The sequence below is a fragment of the Sarcophilus harrisii genome, chromosome 2 (genome assembly GCF_902635505.1).
Source record: "Sarcophilus harrisii chromosome 2, mSarHar1.11, whole genome shotgun sequence".
Taxonomy (NCBI): Eukaryota; Metazoa; Chordata; class Mammalia; order Dasyuromorphia; family Dasyuridae; genus Sarcophilus; species Sarcophilus harrisii.
Window position 1 is genome coordinate 304,460,563 of NC_045427.1, and position 25,888 is coordinate 304,486,450.

General features: G+C 37.4%; 2 protein-coding genes across 27 annotated transcripts in view; one reads left to right on the forward strand and one right to left on the reverse strand.

Moving 5' to 3' along the window:
- TTLL5 (tubulin tyrosine ligase like 5) overlaps nucleotides 1–6,482 on the reverse strand; it is a 374,113-nt gene extending 367,631 nt beyond the window's left edge. For 4 of the 23 annotated variants that reach the window (XR_004231997.1, XM_031952488.1, XM_031952489.1 and 1 more), the window contains exons 1-2: nucleotides 6,285–6,478; nucleotides 3,351–3,519 (exon numbers count right to left, since the gene is read on the reverse strand). Coding sequence is in view for 21 of the 23 variants with exons in the window: in XM_031952488.1 (XP_031808348.1) it covers nucleotides 3,351–3,424 (74 nt within the window). In the remaining 2 variants the exon portion in view is untranslated. Of the gene's footprint in view, nucleotides 1–3,350; nucleotides 3,520–6,284 lie in introns of all 23 variants that reach the window. The other 19 variants (XR_004231998.1, XM_023501978.2, XM_031952491.1 and 16 more) reach the window with 9 other exon arrangements.
- Nucleotides 6,483–6,766: 284 nt separating this feature from the next.
- Nucleotides 6,767–25,464, forward strand: ERG28 (ergosterol biosynthesis 28 homolog). Of its 4 annotated transcripts, XM_031952499.1 has the most exons (6): nucleotides 6,791–6,886; nucleotides 8,010–8,176; nucleotides 12,683–12,859; nucleotides 21,820–21,910; nucleotides 23,872–23,990; nucleotides 24,160–25,464. In XM_031952499.1, the coding sequence occupies exons 3-6, from the start codon at nucleotides 12,727–12,729 to the stop codon at nucleotides 24,237–24,239; spliced, it is 423 nt and encodes a 140-aa protein (XP_031808359.1). In that variant the 5' UTR covers nucleotides 6,791–6,886; nucleotides 8,010–8,176; nucleotides 12,683–12,726; the 3' UTR covers nucleotides 24,240–25,464. The 4 variants fall into 4 exon arrangements, with proteins under 4 accessions (XP_012403226.1, XP_031808359.1, XP_023357776.1 ...); XM_012547772.2 differs by lacking the exon at nucleotides 8,010–8,176 and having other exon boundaries at nucleotides 6,767–6,886; nucleotides 24,160–24,741; XM_023502008.2 differs by lacking the exons at nucleotides 6,791–6,886; nucleotides 8,010–8,176 and adding an exon at nucleotides 9,027–9,075.
- The last annotated feature ends 424 nt before the right edge of the window (nucleotides 25,465–25,888 follow it).

A 25,888-nucleotide genomic window follows, 5' to 3' on the forward strand; every position in this document is an offset into this window, starting at 1 on the left:
AAACAGGAAGAGACTTATGGTCCAATTTAATAGCGAGATTTGAAAGTTAATTTAATTAAAATAGACACATTTGAAGGCACTATTTAAGAAACGGGGATATATATCCAGATGCAAAATCTGATAGTCCCTACCTTCACTTATAATCCAAAGAGAGAAAGGGACAGTTAGGACAGTTTCAAATCCAAAGGGAGAGAGGGACAGTTAGGACTGTGCACATAAATTCCTAGAGGACAATTTCCTCTAGGAAAGATCAATAGCTCAGAAATACAAGTGCAGGGAAGGTAGACAGCAGGAGTGACCCAGCATTAGGGATTAGTAGAATGGGAAAAATGAACGGATAAAAGGGTAAGAAATTCAACAGTGTAAGTCAATGCCTTCTTAAAATGGGGTAAACACAGGATGAAGCAATGAAGCCACTTGGAGAGCAGAGAAGATTTGAGGAACCAGAGATCAAAGTAAAAGGGAGGAGCAGGTTCAAAAAGTTCAGTGGATAGGTACGAGATGAGACTTAGTAGAGAAGTGGCACAATTTCAAATCATGTTGAAAGTATGGGAATTGAGGAAAATTATCAACATGAATCCTAAAGTCACTGGTAAAGATAAAAGACTCAGGGGATAAAAGACTACTAAAAGTCAAGTACTAAAGTCTCTGAGAAAGATAAGCAAGTAACCTCTAGGTAACACAATCAGACAGAAGGGTTTTGTTTTTGTCTCTATATCACTGGTAACTTGAATAATGTCTTGCACTTTCACTGATAGACTCTCTATCCCAGAACTGTGATTTCATTGTAAGTAACTGTAGATGTGGAATCTTCTTCCACAGATAAAAAATAACAATTCTTGATATGTAAATTAAAATTTTAGAAAGCTGCCCAGAGCACTAAGAAATTAAATGACTTGCTTGTGCTTACACAACTAGTATGAGTCAGACAGGACTGGAAGTCAAGTTTCCTTGACTCAAAAACTGGTTCTTCATTCAGTATACAATGAAACCTTGCACAAAAAGGTATTTGATATATAGAATTTAAGTTGAAACATTGGATAATTTTGATCTGAAAGTGACAATAAGAAATAAATAACATGTTGACATCTGCTTCTGGACCTTTGACTAAATGAAACTTTGGGAAAGAATTAACAAGCATAGGAGAGGGAGGTCAAGATTTTAACTAGTGACAGAAGATGGAAGAGACTGAGAATAGTTGGGAGTTTCTCAACAACTGGATATGGGTGAAAGGTACCCCGTGTAGTCCCAAATAGTTGGCCTCAGAGTCAGAAAGCCTAGCTATGTCATCTTGGCCACTTACCCAAGGTACCTCAAAGACTAAAAGTTTCAGAATAGGTGCCACTCTACATTAGTAGAGGGAGTTTACTCATAATTTCCTATACTTGTAAAATTACAGGTCTAGTTCCTTCCTTCCCCATCAAAAATGAGGGTTCCAGAGGGTACAGCGTAAGATATGGGCTAAGAAGAATAGAAACATGGGAGGTGGAGAGCTAAATTGGCCAGGAACAGGGATGATAGTATATGAAGATGTAAGAAAAGAAAATAACTTTTGCTAAACAAGTAGCTAATATTTAATGATAATAGCTCACATTTATATAGTTTAATGTTTCCAAAGTACAAAATATGTATCTCATTTGGATCTCATAACCCTGTGAGATAGATACTATTAATAATCATTTTACAGATGAGGACACTGAGGCTCATAGAGATTCAGTGACTTGCCTAGGATCACCTAGCTACAAATGCTGTGTGAGGCAGCTTGTGAACTCAGGTCTTCCTTATTCCAAATCCAGAACTCTTATCCACAACCTCCCTGACTCTTGAGAGTTCTGAATGGCAGAGATTATAAGAATAGTAATTTGTGATTTGCTGACTATGGGGTAAGAGGAATACCTACTAGATAACTTGTGAATAAGAATTCCATGAATCTAAAGAGAAAGTTTAGAATATTGCAAACTTTCCAGATCCCAGCTCACGCAAATCTCAACTCCCATGTGGATTCCAACTACCACCTGAATCCCACAGACTTTGCTAATGCAGAAGGTCAGTAATTAATAGTATAGGAGTGTACTGAAGTCCACAAGCTAAAAGAAATTTTAATATGATCTGGAGTTAACCACTAATTCAACCTTCCCTTTCTCTTTTAGTCTTATAATACAAATTGAGGAAGAGTGAATAAAGACAATGCCATTAAAACAGGGTATCCAAAAATATTTTAAGCACTAAATTTAGTCAAAACTTAAATTTGTAAACTTTGTATCAATTTACCCCCATGAAAATAGTTGGGACAGATTTGTGAATATCCCCTTGAAAACTCCTAGAAAGGCCTAACCTGTGAAGAGGGTAATATATTGAATAGTCATAAAGTAAAGGAATAATCCTTAAAACAGAAGAAAAGGCTTCATGACATAGTCAAAGAGGTAAAACTGAGGAAACAAAGTGAGAAGAAGAAGTGACATGAGACAAACATCCTGGAGTACAAATTACTAAGTCTCAAATTAAATGGCCTAGAATCCTAAATATTAGAGGTCTAAACAAATTTTTCAAAGTCATTTCAGGAATGAGTGTTTTCCTTACAAAAAGCTATTTTTCAAGATCTACTTCACTTAAATATTAGAGTACCTATTTCAGAGAAGAACATACCTGAGAAATAAGAGATTGAAAAGTCAAACCTTATTCTAAGAAAGTCTCCTTCATTTTCTAGACCAAACAATAATGACCTGAGTAAAATTCTAGGCCTCAGACATTGACTAGCTCTGTGACCCTAGGTTTGCTGCAATGCTGCATATAGTAGGCACTATATAAATGTTATTAATAGTTATAGTAGTTGTAGTCATGACATGGGTTATAAATAATCCAATGATCCAATAATTAGATAATCCAACTCTCCCTAAAAGAACTCTACAAATTAATATGAACTGGGAAAAGACTGGAATATTGGAGTTTTAGTCTTGTTTTTTCTGCCTTACTTGGTGACTCAGAGGGGGGGAAAAAATCCTTTGAACTTTGATGTTTTAATTTCACATAATTAGACAGACCTTTGAAAAGATGAAGCATAAAATGCTGGCACACAATTTAGAGACATTCTTCTCAAAGTGATCCACTGGTCTCCTGAGCTCCTTACTGATTAAAGGTAAATATACTATATGCTAGAGAAAAATTATCAACAAAAACTCAAAGTTCTCAAAAAGAAAATGTTCTTATTCTACTTCTGGAAAATAAAACTTTAGAGGACCACAGAAGTTAAAACTGAAGTTAGGTAATATGAAAGAGATGAAAACAAGTAGCTTAGCAGACTCCATAATCTCTATTTATCCACAGGCTAAAGACTGCTTGCTATTACTTACTCTTGGCTTGCCACCTCCTCGTCTTCTGAGGATGATGCTGTTTCCTCCAGGTCCCGGGCCATCACGACTGGCATTTCCTTTAGGGTTTTTCATGCAGTCAGCAGACGGGGGCCTCAGAGACCTTTCTTTGCAGGCTCACTGGATCAAACAATCTGGGTGGCACAGTTTCCTAAAATAATTAACAAGAAAAACACCCTCAGAGAGCAAAAATAAAGTCAGTTCCTCTGAAAAAGGGTATAGTGACTTATTTGTTGAAATATTCTAAGTGCGATGAATGTGACATGAATCCAGATCTTCAAAAGCTTATATTATAGAGCTTCCCATGTATTACAAAAAATGAAAAATGATCTCAAAAGGAGTATACTGTGGTATGTACATATTTTTAAAGTTGTTTAATTGGGGCTTTTCTATAATAAAGTTATAATAAAGAATATGGATAGTGTTAACTAAATCTAACAGAATTGTGCATCAAGGACCTAACTTACTTGTGAAACAAAGCTAATGTGAACTCAAATACATGTAAAGCTATTTCCTTGACACTACCAGAATTATTCCTCTGGAATATTGCTATGGCAAGCACTAAGACAACTGATACCAGTAAAATAAATTCAAAAGTATTGGGAGAAAAAAAAAAATACAGGATCAAGGCTAAAAAAGCATTACATTTCATATATTATATTTCAAGCTGGAAAGTACCTTAGTAAATATTTTTAATCCCTCCATTTTTACAAATGAAAGAATGGAGGCCCAGAAAGAAAAGTTAAGTCTTTTGCCCTATTTCACATGGGAGGTAAATGAAAAAGTCAGAGTTCAAATATAATGTTTCTGTTTCCAAATCTAGACCTCTTTCTGTTCTCCATGCTATCATATCAAATATATTTTAAAACTATCCTTCTCTGCTAATCCCATAGCTGTATTGCAAAGAAATTTTACCTTAAACCTATTATTTCAAAATTAGATTTTCCAATAAAATTTTAATGAGACTGGCATAATATTTATATTATGTAACACAATACAAATATTGCAATGTGAGCCAAAGAACAACTTCCTAAATCTCAAATTCATTCTGGAAATTCCATATGACATTTTGCCATTCTTTAATATAATCTTTCTCCCCAAACTACAAAGAATTTCCCAAGTGAGGATTTTAAATCCTTATACAATCTCCCAATAGAATCAAAAAATGTTAGAAATAGAAGGGACAGGAGATTTTGGAGATCATCTAATACAAACTAATCATTTTAGAAAGGTGGAAAATGAGGCCCAGTAATTTATTCAAAGTCATTAAGCAAGTTTGTGGTAAAACAGAAACTAGTACCTATGTCCCTAGCTATGTTGAGTGTTGAACCTAAAGTAACAGAAAGTTAGGAATGGGACAGCTTGGATTAATAATAATAACCAAGTTATTTAGGACAGCTTGGATTAATAATAATAACCAAGTTATTTATAGGATCGTACTAAACACAATTATTATTATTTCATTAGATCCTCACAACCACCCTGGGAGGCAAATGCTAATATCATCTCTATTTTACAGATGGGGAAACTGAGGCAAAGAGAAGTTTGCCCTAAGTCAGGCTACTAAGTGTCTGAGGTTGAATTTGGACTCAAATCTTCTTGACTCTAAGCCCAGCACTCTGTAGACATTGTGCCAACCAGTTAGAATGTGAGTAGAGATCTGAGAAATACTAGTAAAGTCAACTCTAACTAAAAGTGTCAATTTTGTGTTAGGCACTGGGCTAAGTGCGGGTAATATAAAGAAAGGTCAAGGACAATTCCTGCCCTCAAGGAGCTCAGAGTCTAATGGGAAAAACAACATGTAAAGAACTACATACAAGTAAGATATATACAAGATAAATTGGAAGTAGAAGAGGAAAGGCATTAAGATTAAGAAAGTTGGGAAAGGGTTCTTGCAAAAGACAGGACTCTGGAAGAGAAGCTAGCAGACGGAAATAAGAGGGAGAGGGAAGAGAGAGGAGAGAGAGAGTCAGCGGAAACGCCCACGTTAAGAATAGCAGGGTGGAGAGGGACCGCTATCGCTGGATAACTTAGGATGTGAAGGATGTAAAAAAGAGTGGAAAGGTAGGAAGGGTCAGGTTATGAGGACTTTAAAAGCCAAACTGAGAATTTTTATGTGGGATCCTGAACGTAGTAGTAGGCAGTCACTGCAGGTTTTTGAATGTGGTAAAGGAGGGAGCGATACATATGGTCAGACCTGAGCTTTAGGAAGATCAATCTGACAGCTCAAGGAAAGGGCGGAGTGCATCGGGAGGCTACTACCCAAGCCACCCAGGTGCTAAGTGGGAGAGCCTGCCCCGACTGGAGGGAGCAGTTATCAGAGGAGGGGGCGGGGCCGAGAGAGGGGGTAAACAGGAGGACTTGACAACTAAGACTGCGCGTAGCGGAGGAAGAGAGAGGGGTCCAGGATGACACGTACATTTCGTCAGTGGCGCTACAGTCTACACTGAGAGGAGAGTTAGGAAGAGGGGAGGTCATAGATAGCCCACGGGCCAGTCAACCTGTCTGGACCTCAGCTCGTCAGGAAACTGGAGGTCCTTTGCACTAGGTACTCCACAGGGCTAGGATAAACGGCAGGTTGGGAACTTCCTTTCCTCTCCCGGTCCGCCCGGGACAGATCCCCGCCACCTCCCCCTGCTGAAGCTCAGGACAGCTTCATGAGAAGCTTCCTCGCTTGGAAATCCTCCGTTCCCACTTCACGCCCCCCGAGATCTAAGACGCCCACAACTGCTCTGACAGAGGGATATTAGAGACGGTCGCTGCTACTGTCTCCAGATGCGCCCAGGAACCAGGCGCTTGTCTCGGGCTTTCCACAGGCTTCCCACAGCCCAGCTTGGAGGGGAAGCACAACTACCCGCTCGAGTGCCCGGGACCCACTTCCCCAAAGGAGCCAAGTGGCCCAGAGGCGGCACGTACCTGTCTCATCTTCCCATAGTTCGGGTCAGGCAGGCAGGGACCGCGCCAGGAGCTTCTTCCCTCCTCCTTCCCCCTTTCCGGGCTCACCACCGCCACCGACGGCTGCTTCCCCCGTTACTACAACAACCAACAAGCAACCGCCCGTCCCAATCTACTGCGCAAGCGCAGGAGGGCCAGTTCCGACACATCGCGCAGGCGCCAGCCTCCGTCGCGAAAGAATGCCGTCATCGCTTTCGTGCTTACGCATACGAGCCCGCCCTTGTCCTCCTCTGAGCGTGGCTCGGGACTCTGCCGCAGTCTGAAGGGGTGTGTCCAACTCTCGATTCTTCCGCCACTCCCCAAAGGAGGGTTGATCACGTGAGCTCGTATCAGAGGGAGAGGCTTAGTCGATTCTCAGAGATGATTGGTTTTTCAGGCGGTCACTCCCCATCTCCTGCGCGGAGGAATGTCATTTTTGACCAATCAAACTCAGGGTTGGTACAAAGCGAACCAATCCAGGATCTGATTCGAGAGGAGGGCGGGTCTACAAAAGGGTCTCAGGTGTACACGGGTATTGGAGTGAAATTGAGGGTTGCGCTGGTGCTCCGGGCTTGGTTTGTCAGGTATGGGGAGCGCGGGGCCTGGGAGGGAGGAGACATGCGGAGGTGGGGGAAAAACCTGACCGAGACGTTCGTGAAGGGGAAGAGGCAGGGATGAAGATGCGAGAGAAGGTCAAGGGGAAGGGCTAAGGAGAGGAGGAAAGATGAGGGAGCAAAGGATTGGGACGATTGAGGTGGGGGGCGGGGGGGAGTGTTGAAGAAGGGGGTCAGAGCCGTGTCTGGGAAAGGATGCGGCGCCTTCCAGGAGGCTTTTTCATCTAAGGATGGAGGAGAGAGATTAGCAGTGGGAAGAAGAAGAGAGATGCCTGGTTTTCTACTCCCACCTTCATCACCCTTCTGTGGCTCTTCTCCCCCTCCCCCGCCTTTTTTGAGCTCTCCCCCCCCCCCATCCCTGCCCCCGCTTTGTGGCTCTCTTGCCCCTCCTCCACTTAGCTCTTCTAACTCCCCCACCCTGATGTTCCTCTCTCCCCCTCTCCTTTCACCTGACTCCTCTCGTTTCACCCCTCCGTCACCTGGCTTTTTCCTTTATTGGGCTTTCTTCCAAGCTTTCCTTTCAACGAACAGGATCTTCCTTTACAGTCCCACTCCTGACAAAGCGGGGTGCTCCAAACATGCCGATCATAAGATCATAGATTTAGAGCTGGAAGGGGTTAAACCTACCCAAAGCATCTACATGCTAGGCACTGGGGATCTAAAGACATAGGGGGAACAGTCCCTGCTGTCAAAGAAACAATGTGTATGTATATATAAATGCAAGATCGTCTTAGGAAGAAGGGCACTAGCAACTGGAGGCTTCATGTAGAAGGAAACAATATCTTTCTTTTCCTTTGGAGAGATACATATTATATTGAGTACTTCATGGGTTCTTGCAAATTTTACAGTCTATTATACCATGGATAACTAACAGGAGGGTTTTCATTCTGAGACTCCAACTGGAGAACTCCACGTCCTAATATCGTATCAGAGTCTTCCCTGGGTTGCATTTTTGTTACATCAAGTTGATTTGATTGTTATCCAGGACCACTCAATTGAATTTTGGTGGTTTGTTTTGTTTTGTTTTTTAAATATAGTCTTATAAAATATAACCTTAGAGTCTTCAACTTGAGTATCGATGTCTATTTCACAGGTAGAAACACTTCATTAAAATATTATCAAACAGGGTCATTCCACTTCAGTTTTCTTCTGATGCCTCATTGTGATGTGAAGGACATCTTGTGTTCTTGAAGTCTATGTCAACAGATTGCATCTCTGACAGGTCCTACCAAGCTGGAAAAGCTTCAAGTATGGACCCAGGTGATAGACATTATATATCTTTCATCTAAGGACCAGATTAGCTAAAGACACTAATTACCAAGTTGACCACAATATGATGGATTTTGCAACAACAGCAACTGCTGTCTCCTGGGTTTTAGAAGAAATATCATTTCATACACATAAAATAATGGAATCTCAAATTATTAATGAGAAAGGTCTCTTCCAACCTTATGATTCTTTCTCTAGGTATTAAGCCACTGCTTATGTGACATAGAGAAGCCCCTAATTTTCCTTGTCTAAATTCCCACATCAGTAAAATATGTATTTGGTATTAAATCAGTAGTTCTCAAACTCTTCATGATCATATCACAATATTATTATTTGTCAGAAGTAATCTCAAAACACTGTCTTAAACTGGGAACAAAGAAGGGTTCCTGAGCAGGAGGGTTTCTAAAGCAGTGGACTTTGGGATTCTTCTGCCTTCCCTTCATCCCTCTGCCCTTTCTCCTCTTCTTTAATTTCCCAGGAGTCACTGTGGAGCTGGCAGCTTTGTACCTCCCAGGATTAGAACTGGTATGGTGATATTCCCCATACCATGCTAAGAAAAGCAGGCAGCAAAAATGGCAGCTAGAAACAGGGACCAGGGATTTTGCAGCATACCTTTTAATAACCACTGGATTACTTGATCTTTGAGATCCCTTTAATCTCTAAATGCTATGATAACCCCTGAGATAATGTCCTGTATTTAAGACTTCTAGAATGTTCTGCTGACTTATAGAGCTTACTTAATGCAATTCAGCAAGCATTTATCAAATGTCTACGTTGTTTAATATGCTAGATGCTGGGAATACAAAGAAAATAACAAATAGTCCCTGCCCTCAAGGAACTTACATTCTACTAGGGGAATACAACATGTACACAGATAAGTATAATGCAAGGTAAGGAGTGAAGGGGGAAAAGAAACAGAGGAGACAAAGTTCTCTAGAAAAATTGGAGAAGGGAAAGAGTAGTCATAGCTAAAATTGGGATCAGGAAATAATTCATAGATTTGGTAGTATCTGTTAAGTCTTAACGAAAGAAAAATTTAGAAAAGTAGAGATGAAAAGAGAGTCCTTTTGAGGCATGGCAGTTGACCTGTATGCATACAGATGGGAAATGACTAACTCTTCCTAAATTCAACTAGTCTGTTTGGCTGAAATATAAATTAAATAGAAGAAATGTGAAATAAAGATGAAAAGCTATATGAGAATCACATTTTAGAAGGCCTTCAGTGCCAGGCTAAGTCATGTGTTTTATCCTAAAGGCAACAGAAAATCATGGAAGGTTTTTCAGCATAGGTATGTCATGGTCAGACCTTTATCTTGATAAGATTATTTTGGCAACTGAGTGAAAGTCATGCTAGAGAAAGGAGAAACTAGAAGTGGGAAGATCAATTGAAAAGCTTTTGCAATAACATAGGGAAAAAATGAAATTCTGAAATAATATGACAGCAAGAAAAGGGGAGCTGGTTCAGGTAGAATTGAGATCTTAACACCTTTCAGATATGATTGGGTGTAAGAGCAGGGTCAAAAATAACTGTGAATACATGTATAATTGATAAATTGCTTGCCTTCTCAAGGAATAGAGAAGGGATAAGAGGGATTGATAGAATTAAGAACTGAAAATTTTGAAAAATGAATGTTAAATTTTTTACATGTAATTTGGAAGAATTAAAAAAATAATATATATGTTTATATATGCCTATATGTGTGTATTCATACATTTATATGTGTGTGTGTGTATTTTTAATGACAGCAAAAAAAATTACAAATTTTGATGGATAGGATAATAGGAAAGTTTATGGGAGAGGAGAGTTTGGGATAGAGGGGTATGTGAAAAAATGATTTCTGTTTTGAACATGCTGAGTTTGAGATACTAGGGGGCATCTGGAAAATGAAAAGACAGTCCAGGAGAGAGATTAGGACTAGAGATCTATGTAGACATCACTTGCCTAGAGGTGATAGATAATATCTATCTAGGTTAGTAGGTAAAAGCAATTTAGGGAGAGAACTTAGTGAAGAATGGTCAGGATAAAACCTTGGGTTATTCTCTCACTAAGGGTTAAAAGATGGATAATGATCCAGCAAAGGAGACTGAGAAGTAGCAGTCAGACAGATGGAAGGAGAGCTAGGGAAGAGGCATATCATAAAAGCCAAAGGAGGAAAGAATATTAAAAGGAAAGGATGTTGTTTATTTAAACAAAAAAAAGTCCTATGCAATTTCAGTAGAGTGGTTTGGATCCAAGTCAGATTTCAAGTTACCAAGAAGTGAATGGACAATGAAGGGAGGCAGCCCCAGGGTTCTCTCACTAGGAGTTTATAATTATATAAAATATTTTATAAGTTACATAAAATGAATAAAAATAGTACAGTAGTTTGAGAGGGGACAGAGGAATGAGGTAAACTTTTTTTTTTTTTTTTTAAGAATGAAGAAGGCCTGAGTATATCTGTAGGCAAAAGGGAAAGAGGCAATAAGTAGGGAGGAATTAATTATGAGAATGAGAGGGGGAACAATTGGAGTTATCCTCTCAGATGGATGGGATAAATGAGGCAAATAGAACACTTAGCCCAGCAAGTAGAAGAGTCACTTCATCCTGATAAGAGCAAAGGATATGTGAAGTTATAGAAGGTTTTGAAGTATTGACTGGGAAGGAATTTTTTTTTTGGACAAAGTAAGTTCATCTGCTCAGCAAGTAGTAGGGGTAATGTTGAAAAAGGATAAGCTTTGGAGTATCAACTGCAATGAGTGTAATAATCCACAAATGATAAAAGGATTGCCATTCAGCAGTGAGGTCTCAGTTTGAGATTATATAACATGAATTTGTGGTGGACTCAACATGGTTTTGTTTTGTGACTTCCCCTAACAGTATTCACCAGAGGAATTTACTAAAGGACTTCATTATAAGCAATAGACTAGGTAGGTAGATAAAAGCTTCGACAACAATAACAACAACAAAATTTGATAGAAGATTTTTCTATAACCAACAAGGCAAGAAGTCTGTGATTAAAATGATGGGCAATTTTAATCCACTTGGAAAGCAAAGCATTAAAAATCAGCTTGGAATAAGTATATAGGAAGGCAATCCAAACCAAGGGAAAGTAGAAAAACAAATTCATACAGAAGGAAGTATCAGGCCCATGACTACCTATAGTAGTCTAACTCCACAAAAAAGCTTCAGATTATGGTGAGAAAAGCACTCAATTAGAGATCAGAAGACTCAGTCTTGAATTCCAGATATAATGAATTCCACTCACAAACTGACTTAAGCAAGTCAGTTACTCTCTCTGAGCTTCCATTTTAACACCTGTAAAATGGTGTAATAGCTGTTACTGTGTGTGTGTATAAAAGTAAAGTATTATTCTTGATGGTTGGCATGTTGATATGACTGAAATGAGATCAGTTTTCCGTAAGATTCACTATATACCCTTTTCTCATCTTCATTGTTCCTTGTTTTAGAAGTTGTATATGCCTTTTGACATTCCTTAATCCAAGATAATCAGGATTTAAGAAATTATTGAGCCCGTTTTTAGGATAAACAGCAAGGAGATTGCTAGTTCTGTAAGAGTAGCCATGAAGATAAAAGATTATTTGTGGGTGAGCACCAGTAAAGATGTAAAAGAATACTGGGGAGGACAACGTTAGTCTGGAATGTTTGAATACAGTTTCAAACCTTCACTTCTCCAAAAAAATGGAAGGATTGTCCCTATTGGAAAGTTAGCCCTTCCATCTTCCATGCCCTAAAATTAATTCTGTCATAGACATCTCTGATCACCAAAGCTGTTAGGTAGTGCTTAGCAGAGACATAAAGCTGGTAGTGAAAAGAACAATTTAGAATCAGAGGACATGAGTTCTAATCTTAGCTCCACCTCTCACTACCTATGTGACCTTGGACCAAATCCCTCCATGCCACTGCTCATTTTGTGAAAGAAGGAGATTGGACAGGGTAACCTTTAAGATCCGTTTCAGCTCTAGATCAATGGTCCCAAAGCCCTCTTCTCTAGATCATTAACTGTTCTAGAACTCCCATTTCTAGCAAGCTTGGTTTAGGCTACATGTTGTGAACTGCTGCATGATAACTCAACCTAACAAATGGCAGTCATAAGCCTTCTGTTTTAGGATAAATTTCCAGGTATTGTCTGTTGCATTGTTTCTAAGAAGTATTAACAAGTTCTGTCTAGCCATTTCCATGCATATATCTTAAGGGAAAGTAGAAAAAGTAGCACTTCCTATGTATGCATCCCTAGAATAACCAGGAGTCAAAAGCACAAGCCTTACTTAATACCTTATATAATTTTTCTTTTATACTTGATACCCAGAGTTGGAGAATGAAGAGCTTCCAAAGGTTCTCAACAACTTTGGTAGACTGTCTAACTCCCAAATACAAAACATTTAAAGAGAAACTCTCTTACTTATAAGAAACAAGAAAGTGATTTGCTAAGGCTGAATTTGGTCCTCAAGAACTGGTTCCATCCTGTCCTGTTTTGACAACCTAATCTTTGCCCTTAGTATATAGCTTCTGACAGCGAAGTTCCCTAGTGCTGACGTGAGAAATGAGCCGCTTTTTGAATGTGCTGCGCAGCTGGCTGGTTATAGTATCCATTATAGCTATGGGAAACACATTGCAGAGCTTCCGAGACCACACCTTCCTCTATGAAAAGCTGTACACTGGCAAGCCAGACCTTGGTGAGTATCCAGTATATCATATTCTATCCAGGAGTTGGGGATGAATGATGGTCCATTGCTTATGGTTTTTTAATATTTTAAATTTTTTTTGTCATTCTGAACTTAATAAACACCAATAAATATGAGCATTTCCTGAGTCAAAGAAGAAGAAAATAAACTTATACATGACATACATTATGTATAGCTTAGGTTTTTAAAAATGTGTAATATATAGTACATCGACTCTTAAGGTGTCCTGTTTGTTTCCCTCTGAACTTTCTTTTCTTCTATTTGCTTTTTAAATGCTTTACTGATGTTCTTATTCTTTTTTTTTTTTTTACTTTAATACTGTCACAGCCCCTTCTAATATTCTCCTTCCAAAAGATTAAAAACCTATAATCAATAAACATAGTCGAACAAAATAAATCTCCACATTGGCTGTGACCAAAAATGTGTGGCAGTGAGATCTCTTTCTTCAGAGAGAATCCTAGATAGAAACTGAGTAGGACTAAATGGGACTCTAGCAGCAGATTGGCACCTCTTTGGATAGTCTGGTGACACAGTGGATAGAGTACCTGGCCTGAAGTCAAAAAGACATCTTCATAAAGATGAACTTCATAGTTCAAATCTGGCCTCAGACACTTATTAGCTGTGTATCCTTAATCCTGTTTGCCTTAATTTCCTCATCTGTAAAATTAGCTGCAAAAGGAAATGGCAGACCACTCCAGTATCTCTGCCAAGAAAATCCCCATTGGGGTCGTGAAGAGTCAGACATGACTGAAAATGACTAAACAACAGCCACAGCAAATGGCTCCTCTTTCCCTTGTGAGATGCCAGTGAAATGTTACTCTAATTTCTTATATCATTTTTAGTAGTCTTTCTTATGATCTTATAACTTTATAAAATCAAAAGGCAGTGGCTCATTGGGTTTTCCCTTCCAAACAGATAGAGAATGACTTACCTATGGTCACAACAAAGTCAGAGACAGCCCCAACAGGAAACAATTCATACTTTTTTCTCTTGATTGCATTCCTCAGATGAATCTGTTTCCTTAGGGGGGAATCAGAGATGATCACTCACATTTTTCTAGAACCTCTCTGCTATCAATGTTGTAAAATTTTTTATTTCTCTGATGTGATACAAACTGTATAGAGCCAGCATAAAGAATTAAGCTAGCTTTGGCTTCAGCAGAAATCTCCTAGCAGCTGACAGTTCTGTGTCACACTGATAGCTAACCTAGATAGAAATTCCACCCTATTGTCTGCAACATCTGGGAGGAGAATGAGCTGGTATAGGCTATGCCTGAATTTAAACAAAACCAGTGCAAAATAAACAGAAGAAAAGTATCTGAAGAAATGAGTGGGATTGACTTATTAGAAAAATTTTTACCAAAATAAAGGATTTATAGTCCCAAATGTATATTTACTGTCCCTCATTTACCAGGTAATCCACTCCAGGCTTTTCAAACATTAGAAGACTTTAACCCATTGCTCCAGTCATATAATTTCTTGGACAAATCATTTGCCCTGCTCCTAGCTATTCCAAGAATTCCCATATAAGGCCAAGCCAGTTTTCTTCTCCCATTTGCAAGCAATACAGAGAAGCTAGAAGGAACCTAGCTTTGGGTATCTATAATAGAAAGAAGAAACCTCTAACAGTTGCCAAAAGCAATATACATTTTCAGCAAAACTATAGGTTGTCCACAGATGGATATAGCCTTAGATAATTAGGTGGCATTGTGGATAGAACCTTGGAATTGGAGAAAGGCCTTATTAAGCACATCCTACCTTCTTGAACCTGTCTGAGTCATTTGACCTCCGTCTACCTCGGTTTCCTCTTGTAGAATAGGGATAATCAGAGCATTTATGTCACAGTGTTGTTGTGAGGATCAAGTGAGATAATATTTTTAAAGTGTTTTGTAAATCTTAAAAATGCTTGATAAATGCTAGATCAGATATACTGGAAGGAACTACTTAGGTCTTGCCAGGATCAATAAACCACAAGAAACCTCTAATGGACTAAGGATGGTAAAATAGTCTTCATTAGCTCTTAACAGTAAATGAGAAAGGAGTTCAACTGAAATAAATATTGTGGGATTGCTAAACAAACTTTATTCTCCCATCTGTCATCTCCCAACTAGATTGCATTAATTTACTATCCTTAGGAATACTGTGGAAGATCCCCCTACAAATGTCAGCTGAAGCATAATCTGATTAGAATCTGTGGCATATACTAACCTCATATTTACATTAGCTAGAAAAAAATTAACCTTTTTCTCTCTCACTATTATAGCAAGTAAAATTATCTGTAGTGTGGCTTCAGGTTTTTAATTTAGGGAATGAGATCCCCTCAAACTAACAGGTTGGCCTGTCTTAATAGCATTTTCAATTCATCACAGAGAGACATCATGAGGTTAGAGGAAGGCTTAGATATGGGGTCTCTTCTATTTAGAAATCTACAATTCTTGGATTTCAGAATGCTGACACACTGAATTATATAGCAATAATAACTTTTCCTTTTGTCAGTCTCTTGTGACATGGGACACTAGGAAATAACTTTACTTCCATGATGGTGATAAATGCCCAGTCTTTTCACAGATGAAACTTAATTATGACCTATGTTTCAGGAATCATTTTGGTAGGAGTAGCACATATTTGAATAGGTTGAGCTGCTTTATCCTTTTTATCCTTTGTCATTAATAAAAATCTTGTTTATATCATTTTATGAACTCTAAGGTCTCCTGCATTTTGAGCCTATTCCTAAATTGTTGGATTGCCCTAAATTAGACCTGGCCCAGAATATTTGGCATAGTCAATAGAATCTAATTGTATCTTTAAAAAAAAAAAGTTTGTCATAAGGAATAGAGGACACATGAAGAGAGGGCATAAATCCAGTCTAGTTTTTCTTAACAAAAAAAAAATAATAATAAATTCCCCCCTTTTACTTTCTTACACTGGAGAATAGGTTGCAAAGGAATTTACTCTTTGTGGAACCAAGTTATACAGAACTCCCCATTTTAGCCACCTTAAAAGGTGAAAAAAACATTCCCCTATCCAGAGTCTTTAACCTTTTCTGGTCGTTTTGCACAAATAAATCTGTAAGATATAATAAACTGTCCCTGTGCATTAGAGAGTTAGTGATGCTTTTTTGAGTTGAGTGAGCTTTTTTGATCTTTGATGTCTGTACCTTGAAGGAAGAGGAACAGCTTATGAATCTAGTAGCATTCATGTCTTCATTCAAAGCAAGTGGTACAGGTTTTTTAAAGCCATTAATAAGAGCCAAGGGTTAATTTATTCTGCAATTTTTTTATTTTCCCTTTCAAACTTTTTAAGCATCCATCAAATTAACCTTACAGAGTGAATGGAAGCTTCCTTTTTTTCCTATGGATATGATTCTCATATGCTCCTGACAACTTAGGATACCAGAATCTTGTATCTGATATTTCAATAACCTGAGACTGTTTCTTCTCCACTTTCCTTTCCCTACTTTAACAATGACTTGGATCATGAATTAATTGTAAACAACCTTTCCATATATTCTGGAATAGGTCTAATTTAGGATAGTCTAATGATTCAAGTTGGGATTTAGAATATAAAGAAATATTTATGACCCATAAAATATAACAATAAAATGACTTTACTAATAACAAAAGACACAATACTTAAAGTTTAAAAAAGGCTGCTGTGTATACACACACACACACACACACATATACACATACACACACACACACAAAATGTTGCTTCCCTCTGTCCCCATGTTCACTACAGCAGGAAGCCACGCTAAGTCAGAATATTCATTCCACAGGGCATTGGGAATTTGATAATTTGATACCAGTTTGCTATATTAGACCTCAGTTGGCAAGAAACACTAATGGTGATCATAAGAAAAACCTTCCCTGCTCCTGCCTTGTCAAGAAACCAAACCAACCTACATAAAACAAGTGATGCACTTATAGAGGAGGCAGTGCTAAATGTGGGATAGAAAAGCCAACCATCTTGTGCCGCACTTAATTTGGGTACTCAGACGGTTCTTGAATTTCCTCTAGGGTTGTCAATAACTTGCCCAAAATGCAGTGTCAGAGGATACCATAAGTAGATCAGACCCATACAGATACTTTAATGAACATAACTTTACTCACAACCAATTTCTTCCCTAGCTACTGGAAACAAGTTTGATTTAGGCCTAATTCAGAGGATAAAGCTATAGATTCAGTAAGGGACCCATGAATTTGTCTCTTATAAAGACCAGCTATGAACATTTGTTTCATTCTAGAGTTTCTGAAATCTTTCTTGAGTCAATCTTGGAACAGGCCTGGTCTTCCTATATGCTCTCAGGCATATTAAATAAGATCTCTAGGAACAGCTCTGGGCGTTGACTCTTAAACCTATTCCAGTCTGAACCTTCATGATAAAGCCAGACCTAGAATGAGCTCCAGGGCCAGAAAGAATGAGGTATGATTAATGTGAACAATTCTATATGATAATAGGTTTTCCCACTTCTCTGCTCTTTCTCTATATGGCCTCTTCTGCACGTCCTAATCTGTGCTTCCTTAACGTTGGCATTCCCAAAGGTTCTGTTCAGAACACTCTTCTCATTTCTTTCAAAGAAAAGAGTTAACTCTCTGAAGATGACTCCCTAATATGTATTTTTCACCCCTGCCCTCTTTCTATTTTCAGATACACACCCCAGATCCTCAAGAATAGTTTTACCCAGAAGTACCACTTACATTTCAAATTCATTATGTCCAAACATAAACTTTTGGTCCACTCCTTTATTTTTCCTCTGTGAGGAGAACCTGTGAGCTATCTTTCTATCTAGCTTTAACTCATTTGTCTTTTGGTTTTACTTAGAATATGGCTGTTAATGTGATTGTGTTTCTGTGTTTTCAATATTAACTTTATATTGAACAAAGATCTCACATTTAAAATATCAACAGTTAAATTAATATTTTAGGTCTTGAAGCTATAATTTTATATATTACCCTGAATATAAAAGATTGCAACGTTTAAGAAATTAGGAGAATAGAAGAGCATTAGGTACTCTTCATGAGCATGACTAAGAAGAGAATTATAGGATTACATAGGAAAAATTATCTTTTCCCTCCTTCCATTTAACAAATACTTATTAAGCATCTGCTATTTGAAAAGTATTGGGCTAGGCCCTAACAGAAACAAAGATCACAATAAAATGTGAAACACTTACTGTCCTCAAAAAGCTTGTGTTCAAGGAGGGAGGCAGAACATATACTTGAAATTTGAAATTACTGTTTTTCTGATCATTGTAAGATATTTTTTAAGTTTTTATTGAAACTTTTTGGATTTTATTGATACTATTGGGAGTCTTGCTTTACCTCATTTTCCAAAATGCTTCTCCCCCATCTCTTTCAAAAAAAGACATTCTTTGTAATGAGACTGGAAAAAGAAAGAGGGGGAAAAAAACCAATTCAGTAAAACTAACTAGCATATCTAACAGGTCTCACAATCTATGCAGTGTTAAACACAATGTCTTCCACCTCTGCAAAGAAAAGTATAAAGTACATTTTCTCATTTTTTCTTTGTAGCCAAGCTTGGTCATTTTAATTATATGGTATCCTGTTTCTGACATTTTTATTTTTTCCATCTCCATTGTTTTCTTAGTAGAATTCTTAAACATAAGGGAGATGATAAAAAGTAGACAGTTTTGACTACATAGCATTAAAAATCTTTTGAATAAATAAAATGGAGACAAATTGAGGAAAGAAAGAGCAGAAGAGAGTAGGTGGGGAAATAATACAATTGATTATATGGTTGGCAGCATCATGGAGGTAAGGACAACAGGTTTATCTTAAGAAAAGTGAGCAAACCTTCAGATAGGACACTGATTACTCCTCTTTTTCTTAGAGGAATGCTTGATTGATTTTATGAGACTCATCTGCATTCTGAGGACATTGATAATCGACCAGGAATATCAGATCACTGGCTCCTGAGAATCAGATAAGACTTCTTTTTAATTGGGCAAGGATTGGTAAAGATGGGGGCATTTAAGCCTTTAAGGGGCCTTAAGGATAGCAACAGATATTGTAGAGTCTTTTAGGAGCCAAAGTTATCAAGAGTAATAAGTTTCATTGGCTTAAAATGATTTATTTACAGGAAGTGTTGAGATAATTCCCTTTGGTTTTTGAGAATATTGACCCTTAACTCAGAATTTTTCTTTAATTAAAAGATTATCAATAGTGAAAACTAAACTTTTGCATCTAAATTGAAAGAAGAAGATGCAACTTTTGAACTTCTGGGCTTTTTTTCACTCAGAGATAGAGAAGAGGGCTTGGGTTGCTATATAAAATGCAAAATAGAGTTATAGAATGGAATGACACAGAGCAGAATCAAATATAAAATGCAAACTTTCATTTTCTCGGTATTTTGTCACTTTTATTTTGTGTGCTGCATGTTTTGTGATTGTTATGTTAGGAAAGGTGCTTATCAGAATATTTTATTATAAAGAATTTTATTTAAAAAAATATTTTCAGCTATCTTTAGCAAAAGATTACTATTTGGAGTGATCATCCCATAGGTTCAATGGATCCACGTTTGTGTTAGAAGAGAAAGCTCTAGTGTCTTGGAAAGAAAGAGGGGAAAAGAGAGGAACAGGAAAAAGCTCCTATAGAAAGTGACATAAAGCTGGTGGTAATATAAGTGAATTTAGAAGATAAGAAATGGTATGGAATATCTGCTACAAAATATGAGAGGGAGTCAATCAGAGAAGAGCACAGGGATTCTCTTACAGCAGTAAGAGACCAGTAGAGATTAGATAACAATTTATTGTAGAACTAATCAGTACAGTTGTACAGTTTCTTATAGCATTTTTCCATCAGCTTGTGAGTAGGAGCTAAGTCTTCTCTCTTGGTGAATGATAGGTAAAAGACCCATATTAATGTTTGGAAGAGGAGAAGTGAAAATTAGACAAAGGGGAAAGGGATGTGAAAGTAGAAGACAGCATGAAGTTGAAATAGATAAGAGTTAAGATTACCTCTGGTTTTAGTGTCATTGTCCAACTTGATGATAAGCCTTTCTATATTTATCTAGAGCGTTCAGAACCTTGAACTAGTGGATTTGTTTGTTTTTTTCTTTCTCATATCCAATATCCAATTAAAATTCTCTATCCCTAACCCACTAGTGTGAGTTTTTGTTAACACTTTCCTTTTCCATTTTTTTGTTAATATATTTTTATTAGTATCTTTTGTTTTTAGATCAACTAAATTTTTTTCTATGTTTTCCTCATAAAGAACCAATCCTTATAACAAAGAACTTTTTTAAAGGAAAAATAAGCAAAACAAATCAATATATTTTTTAAAAATCTGACATATGCAATGTTCAACAACCATGGATCCCTAACCCCCCCCCCCAAAGGAACATGGAAGAGATATTTTTTTTTGGAGTCTTCCTACCATTTATCTTCATAAATAGTTTTTGTTCTTTGTATGTAATCAATGTAATGTAAATAATGTAATCATTATATTTATACATATATATAGTTTTTCTGGCTACTTCACTTAGCATCAATTCATATAAGTTTTTTATGTTTATATTCATCTTAGTTATTTCTTACAGCACAGAAATACTTCATTAAATTCATGCATCACAATTTGTTTCCATTTATTTGCTATCACAAAAAGTTTAGTACATGTAGAGCCTTTCTTTTGTCATGACCTTGTTATATATACCTCACAGTGGAATCTCTCAGTCAATGAGCATTTTATGAGCATTTTAGCCATTTATCTGAATAAATCCAAAATGCTTTCTAAAATTTACTGCTCAATCAACCATTACTATGCCTATCTTCTCATATTCTCTCCAACATCAACTCTTCTCATATCCTGTCATCTTTGACAATTTGCTGAGAGTGAGGTTTAATCTTCGGAATTTCTATTTCCATTTTTGTTATTGTTTGTAATTTGGAGATTTCTTTGAAATGGTTGCTAATAGTTTGCAATTGTTCTTTTGAGAATTGTTTTCATGTGTTCCAACTACTTTTCTTAGGGATTGGCTTTTGGTCCTAAATACTTCTGTTAATTTTCTATATATCTTGGGGTCTAAATCTTTATCAGTTATTTGATTTAAAGATTTTTTTTCTTTGTGGACTGTTTCAGTAGTCTCTTAATCAGTCTTCCTACTTCTACTCTCTCTCTTTCCTTCAGTCCATCCTTCGTAGTACTGTCGGATTAATTCTCCTTATGTACAATCTTAGTGTCATTTCTCTGTTTAAAAATCTTATGATCTGTCATAAACCTTACTTTCACTCTAATTGTTTCACTTTGCTAAAATGGATATCCTTTACGTATATCTGTTGTTGACCTACCTTTGAATCTTTCCTTTTGATGGTCTATATTCCTGGAATTTTCTTTCTATAGCCACCTGCTCATCTCTACTATTTGAAATCTTGCCTTTCGCAAATATTTATTTCATGAAACTTTCTTTGACTTCCCTTTACTACACCTTAGACAATTACAATTTTTTCTCTTTCCTCCTTCCCTGCCACCATGAACTTTGGTTAACACTTATTTGGACCTTTCTTATACATCTGTATCTTTATGAGGTGTGTGTGTGTGTGTGTGTTTTCTTACCTGTCTTCTAGAACTCTATAAAGGACTAAATAATTTAATATTGGTTTTTTTTTTTTTCTTTCCCACACTATCTAGTACATAGCATGATTGGGTCCTAACAGATACTTAGTAAATAATTGCTGTGATTGAAGTTCTATGACAGGTGTCCTTTTTACCCACCAAAGAAAAATACTTTAGCTCAGCAACTGTCACTTTAAAAAACATGACCTGTTTTCTACATTTCCCCAAAAAGAGAAGTCTTTCACAATCCCCATGTTATACACATTGCAACCTCTCGTCTATTAAAAAAAAATCCCAAAAGTTCCTCTTGGTTGCAAATCAGATTTTGCTAGAAATATACCCTATTGACACTGACATTCCTCCTTTCTCTACCATGTAGTGAACGGCCTCCAAGCCCGGACCTTTGGGATCTGGACTCTGCTATCATCAGTGATTCGCTGCTTTTGTGCCATCGATATCCACAACAAGACGTAAGTAAAAGCAGGGGGAGCATCATTGTCCTTGTTTGTGAGGTTGCAGCCCCATTTTTACCCATTTGCTTCATCATGAATATATTCAGTTCCTATTGATAATGATGTTAATCATTTCTGCACTTGTAGGTTCTGAGACCCTCAAATTAATAGTGCTTTTAAGACTTTTGAGCCAACAGTGTGAATTGGTGCTGCTATCCCAATGATGTCCTTTTTTATGTCATCTCCTAAGTTACCTAGAAAAGATCCCCAAAAGTACAACTCTCCCATTAAAAATCAGAAGAAATTAGATGTCACAGTTTTCTTCTTAAAGCCAGAGAAGCTCTCAGAATTATGCAGTGAGTCATCAGGAAGAAGTCTCGAGGGCTTGACTTTTCTTTCTGATGCCTCACTTGTACACTAGGAGATTTTAATATTCTTAGTGTATGAGCATTCTATGACCAACTCCATTTCTACAGAAGAAAACTTCATTGCTCCAAACTGGTTCAAAAATCAGGCAGCAATTTAATCTTGTATACCAGCGTTTCAGAAATGATATTTGACACATTCTAAAAGGGACCAGGGAATTGAGGAAAAGTCTGAAAGAATTTTATCAATAGCAGTATTTTATCATCTAAAGTATTAATGTTTTTAGATCTGTAGATGTTGTTCAGTAATTCAATTGTGTCTGGCTTTATGTGATTCCTGGGCTTTTTGTTCTTGGGATTTTCTTGGCAAAGATACTAGAATAGTATGCCTCTGTGTCCCCTTTTTACAAATGAGGGCAAATATGTGGCAAATTGGAATTAAGTGACTTGCTCAAGAAAGCCAGTCTGGGGCCAGATTTGGGCTCAGATCTTCCTGACTCCCGGCCTAGTGCTGTATGCACTATAGCACCTGACTACCCCAAAACTATAGATATAAATGCAGAGAAGTCAGCATTTATAATATATGGCATTTCTTTCAATATGAAAATAGGATTATTTTTCTCTGAAACTTGCCTGATCCCATTTATCTAATCTACTATATCAGCCTCAAACCTCAAGATGTCTGATGGACAAATTTTAATTTGAAAAGCATTCCTAGCTAACATCCTCATTTTTACCCTATTTTGAACCACTAGAGGGCGCTTAAAGCTTTCGTCTCTTTTTAGCACTAGCTCCCAAAACAAAATTACAGGCATTTTTCAAGAGCCACATATGTGTATAAGAGGCCATGAAATGCCAAGATACTTAAAACTCCAGCTTTTCAATACTTATTTTAGTATTTTATTCCTGGCCCCTGGAGCTATCGCCTAGGACACCAAAGTGAACTGAACTGATGGGAAAGGTTGGTTCTGAGGGATTTGCAAAGAGGTTGCTCTCTGTAGTTTCCACAGGGTTTTTGTAATATTTTAAGCCTAAAATGGTGTCATTTATCTCTGTGTCCTTAAGCATGATTCCTGCCAAAGAATCACCCCTCTGGCAAGGTGAGAAATGAGTAGTTTCCTAAAAGTTGTGTTTTCTACTAGTTGGTTGTGCTGTGGCCAGAGCATCCCTTAAAGAGGTCAGCAAAGGATAACTGATATAAGACTTTGAAGGCAGCTTGGTTCAGTAGCTAGATTCTGGAATTCTGTTACATAGAGTTTGTTCTTTTTCCTAACTCTTTCACTAATTAGATGCAAGTTGTTAAGCTAATGATTGGTCACCCCTGCCAGGATATGCCACTTACCTGACAAATGAAAACCTTTAGTCTGGTTTTTTGGTTCTATTGACTTGGGTTATATTTGAAGAGCAGATAGTATCTCCAAACAGAGCAAGAATTCATCTTATTTCTAGAACTCCCCTAAGAACTAGGGAAACACATGCTTTCTCTTGACAGAGTCTTCTGTTCCCGTTGAATGTTTTTATATGTTGTGGCCATTGAATTCTTTTCTATAAAGTTAAGTATTCTGTAATCCACAAAACAATAACTTCATGCTCTTACTATCTGCTCCTCTGCAGCCTCTACCACATCACACTCTGGACCTTCTTCCTTGCTTTGGGGCACTTTCTTACTGAGGTGTTTGTATTTGAGACAGCTGCTCCAACGGTTGGAGTCCTGGCCCCACTGATGGTGGCAAGTGAGTATAAAGTTGCTGCCTTATTCCCCCTCACTAAAGAATGGTTCATATCCTTCTAAAACTTGGCCTGAATGTGGGAGAATAGGAATGAAATGACAAAGGGTGTGACAATTACCATATTCATGCCAAATACTTGATTAATTGATGACTTATTTCCTGTGTATTTAAGGTTTCTCTGTCTTTGGGATGCTGCTTGGGCTGCAGTACTTGGAGGTTGAGCGAGTGTCCCGACATAAGAAGAGAAAATGAAACCCTGAATACATCTACTGTTTGCCAGCATCACTTACCCATGGCTGAGCCTTCTTCTACTATGTTCTCTCCCCACTTATCCTGGTGTCTTTCCTCTCCTTACCCATCAGCTCCCTTTCCCACCCCATTCTCTTAGTGTTTTGAATTGCAACCACAACTAGGTTTCCCTGACTTCTACCTTCATTTTTGGTTTCATCAGTTGGTTTTACTTGTGTGGAGGGAAGATGAGATCTGGAAATTCTAAAGTTGTCATCCTATTACAGAACATCTCTAATAGAACTTTGGTACTAGGAACTTGACTGATTAGAATGGGGTCTCTTCTCCCATTGGGACCAGGACTCTTCAAAATTACTAAGATAAGAAAATGGTCCTGTGAACCAGCAAACCTATAGAAAGCTATATGTTACTTCTGAATTTGGAGAGAAAAGTTCTATGTCTTATTGTAGAATTTATGAAAATTGGTGTCTATGTAGATTGTTTTGTAATAAATGGTAAACAAACATGTGCTTTTTTGGGTCTTTTTGCTCTAATTTCATCTAACAAAGTAATAATTTCCCTGCCTCACCTGTGCCCTAAGGCAAGGGAAGAACATGTAGCCATTTATTCCCCTTCCTCATTATTAAAATGACAGATCTCTGTATTTTTAAGAGATCTATATTTTTAAGGAGCAAGGTCCACCTATTCTAGGAATCCTAGAATTGTCTCTAATAGCACTGAGCTTTTAATGTGTTTGCCATTCATGACCCATGCACTTAGGAAAATCCTTCCCCTAGGTCTGGAGTTCATAGTTACACTGATTACCAGGGTCCTATATAGTTTCCTTCTTGCTTCATAACCTTGAATAGATGAATAGCTGGAAAAGCAGAGGGGGGAGGTATACTTAGGCCTTATAAAAGTAAAGAGGAATCAGAAGCTACAGGATAAAACTTGTAAACCACAAAACAGCAAACATATGAAGCAGCATGAAATAGTAAATACAAAGCTAGAACACCTGAGTTGAAATTACAACTCTGATATTACCTGTATTGTCATGGAACTAATCAAATTGAGTAAAAATGAATGTGACCAGGGTTACTGAAAAAGAAATTAAGGAGAATAAGAGGAAAGAGACTGCTAAAAGGGAAGGATAGCCAAAGGGGTAAGTGGATAGGACCAGGAGACAACAGTAGAGTGACTATCAAACTAGAATAGCAAAGAAAGGCAAAATGAGGAAAGAAAAAAAAAAGTCAAAAATTGTTCTAACATTCTTTCATCTAGACATTCGTATTGGATGTATCCAGGACTATAGTGGAATACAGAAATAAAGATATGAAACTTGTCTTTAGTCAACACGCTTGATATTACATAATTTTGTCCCAAATCTTATGGCGTGACTTTTAATTGCTGTAAGCATTCAGAGAAGAAATTAATGAGGAACAAAGTAATCAGGTAAGTTTTTATAGGATGAAGTGATTCTGGACTTCTAACCACAACCTGCTTGTCTCTGAGGGATATGGAGGAAGATATACATAAAATCTGTTTGATTCTTTTCTGAAACACTTAAGAACCTAATAACACCAGCCTCATGACAATAGCTACAATATAAAAGCAAATGCCAAAAGGTAGCTGAATTCAAGTTATAATGACAGTATAAAGCAGTAACCAATCTT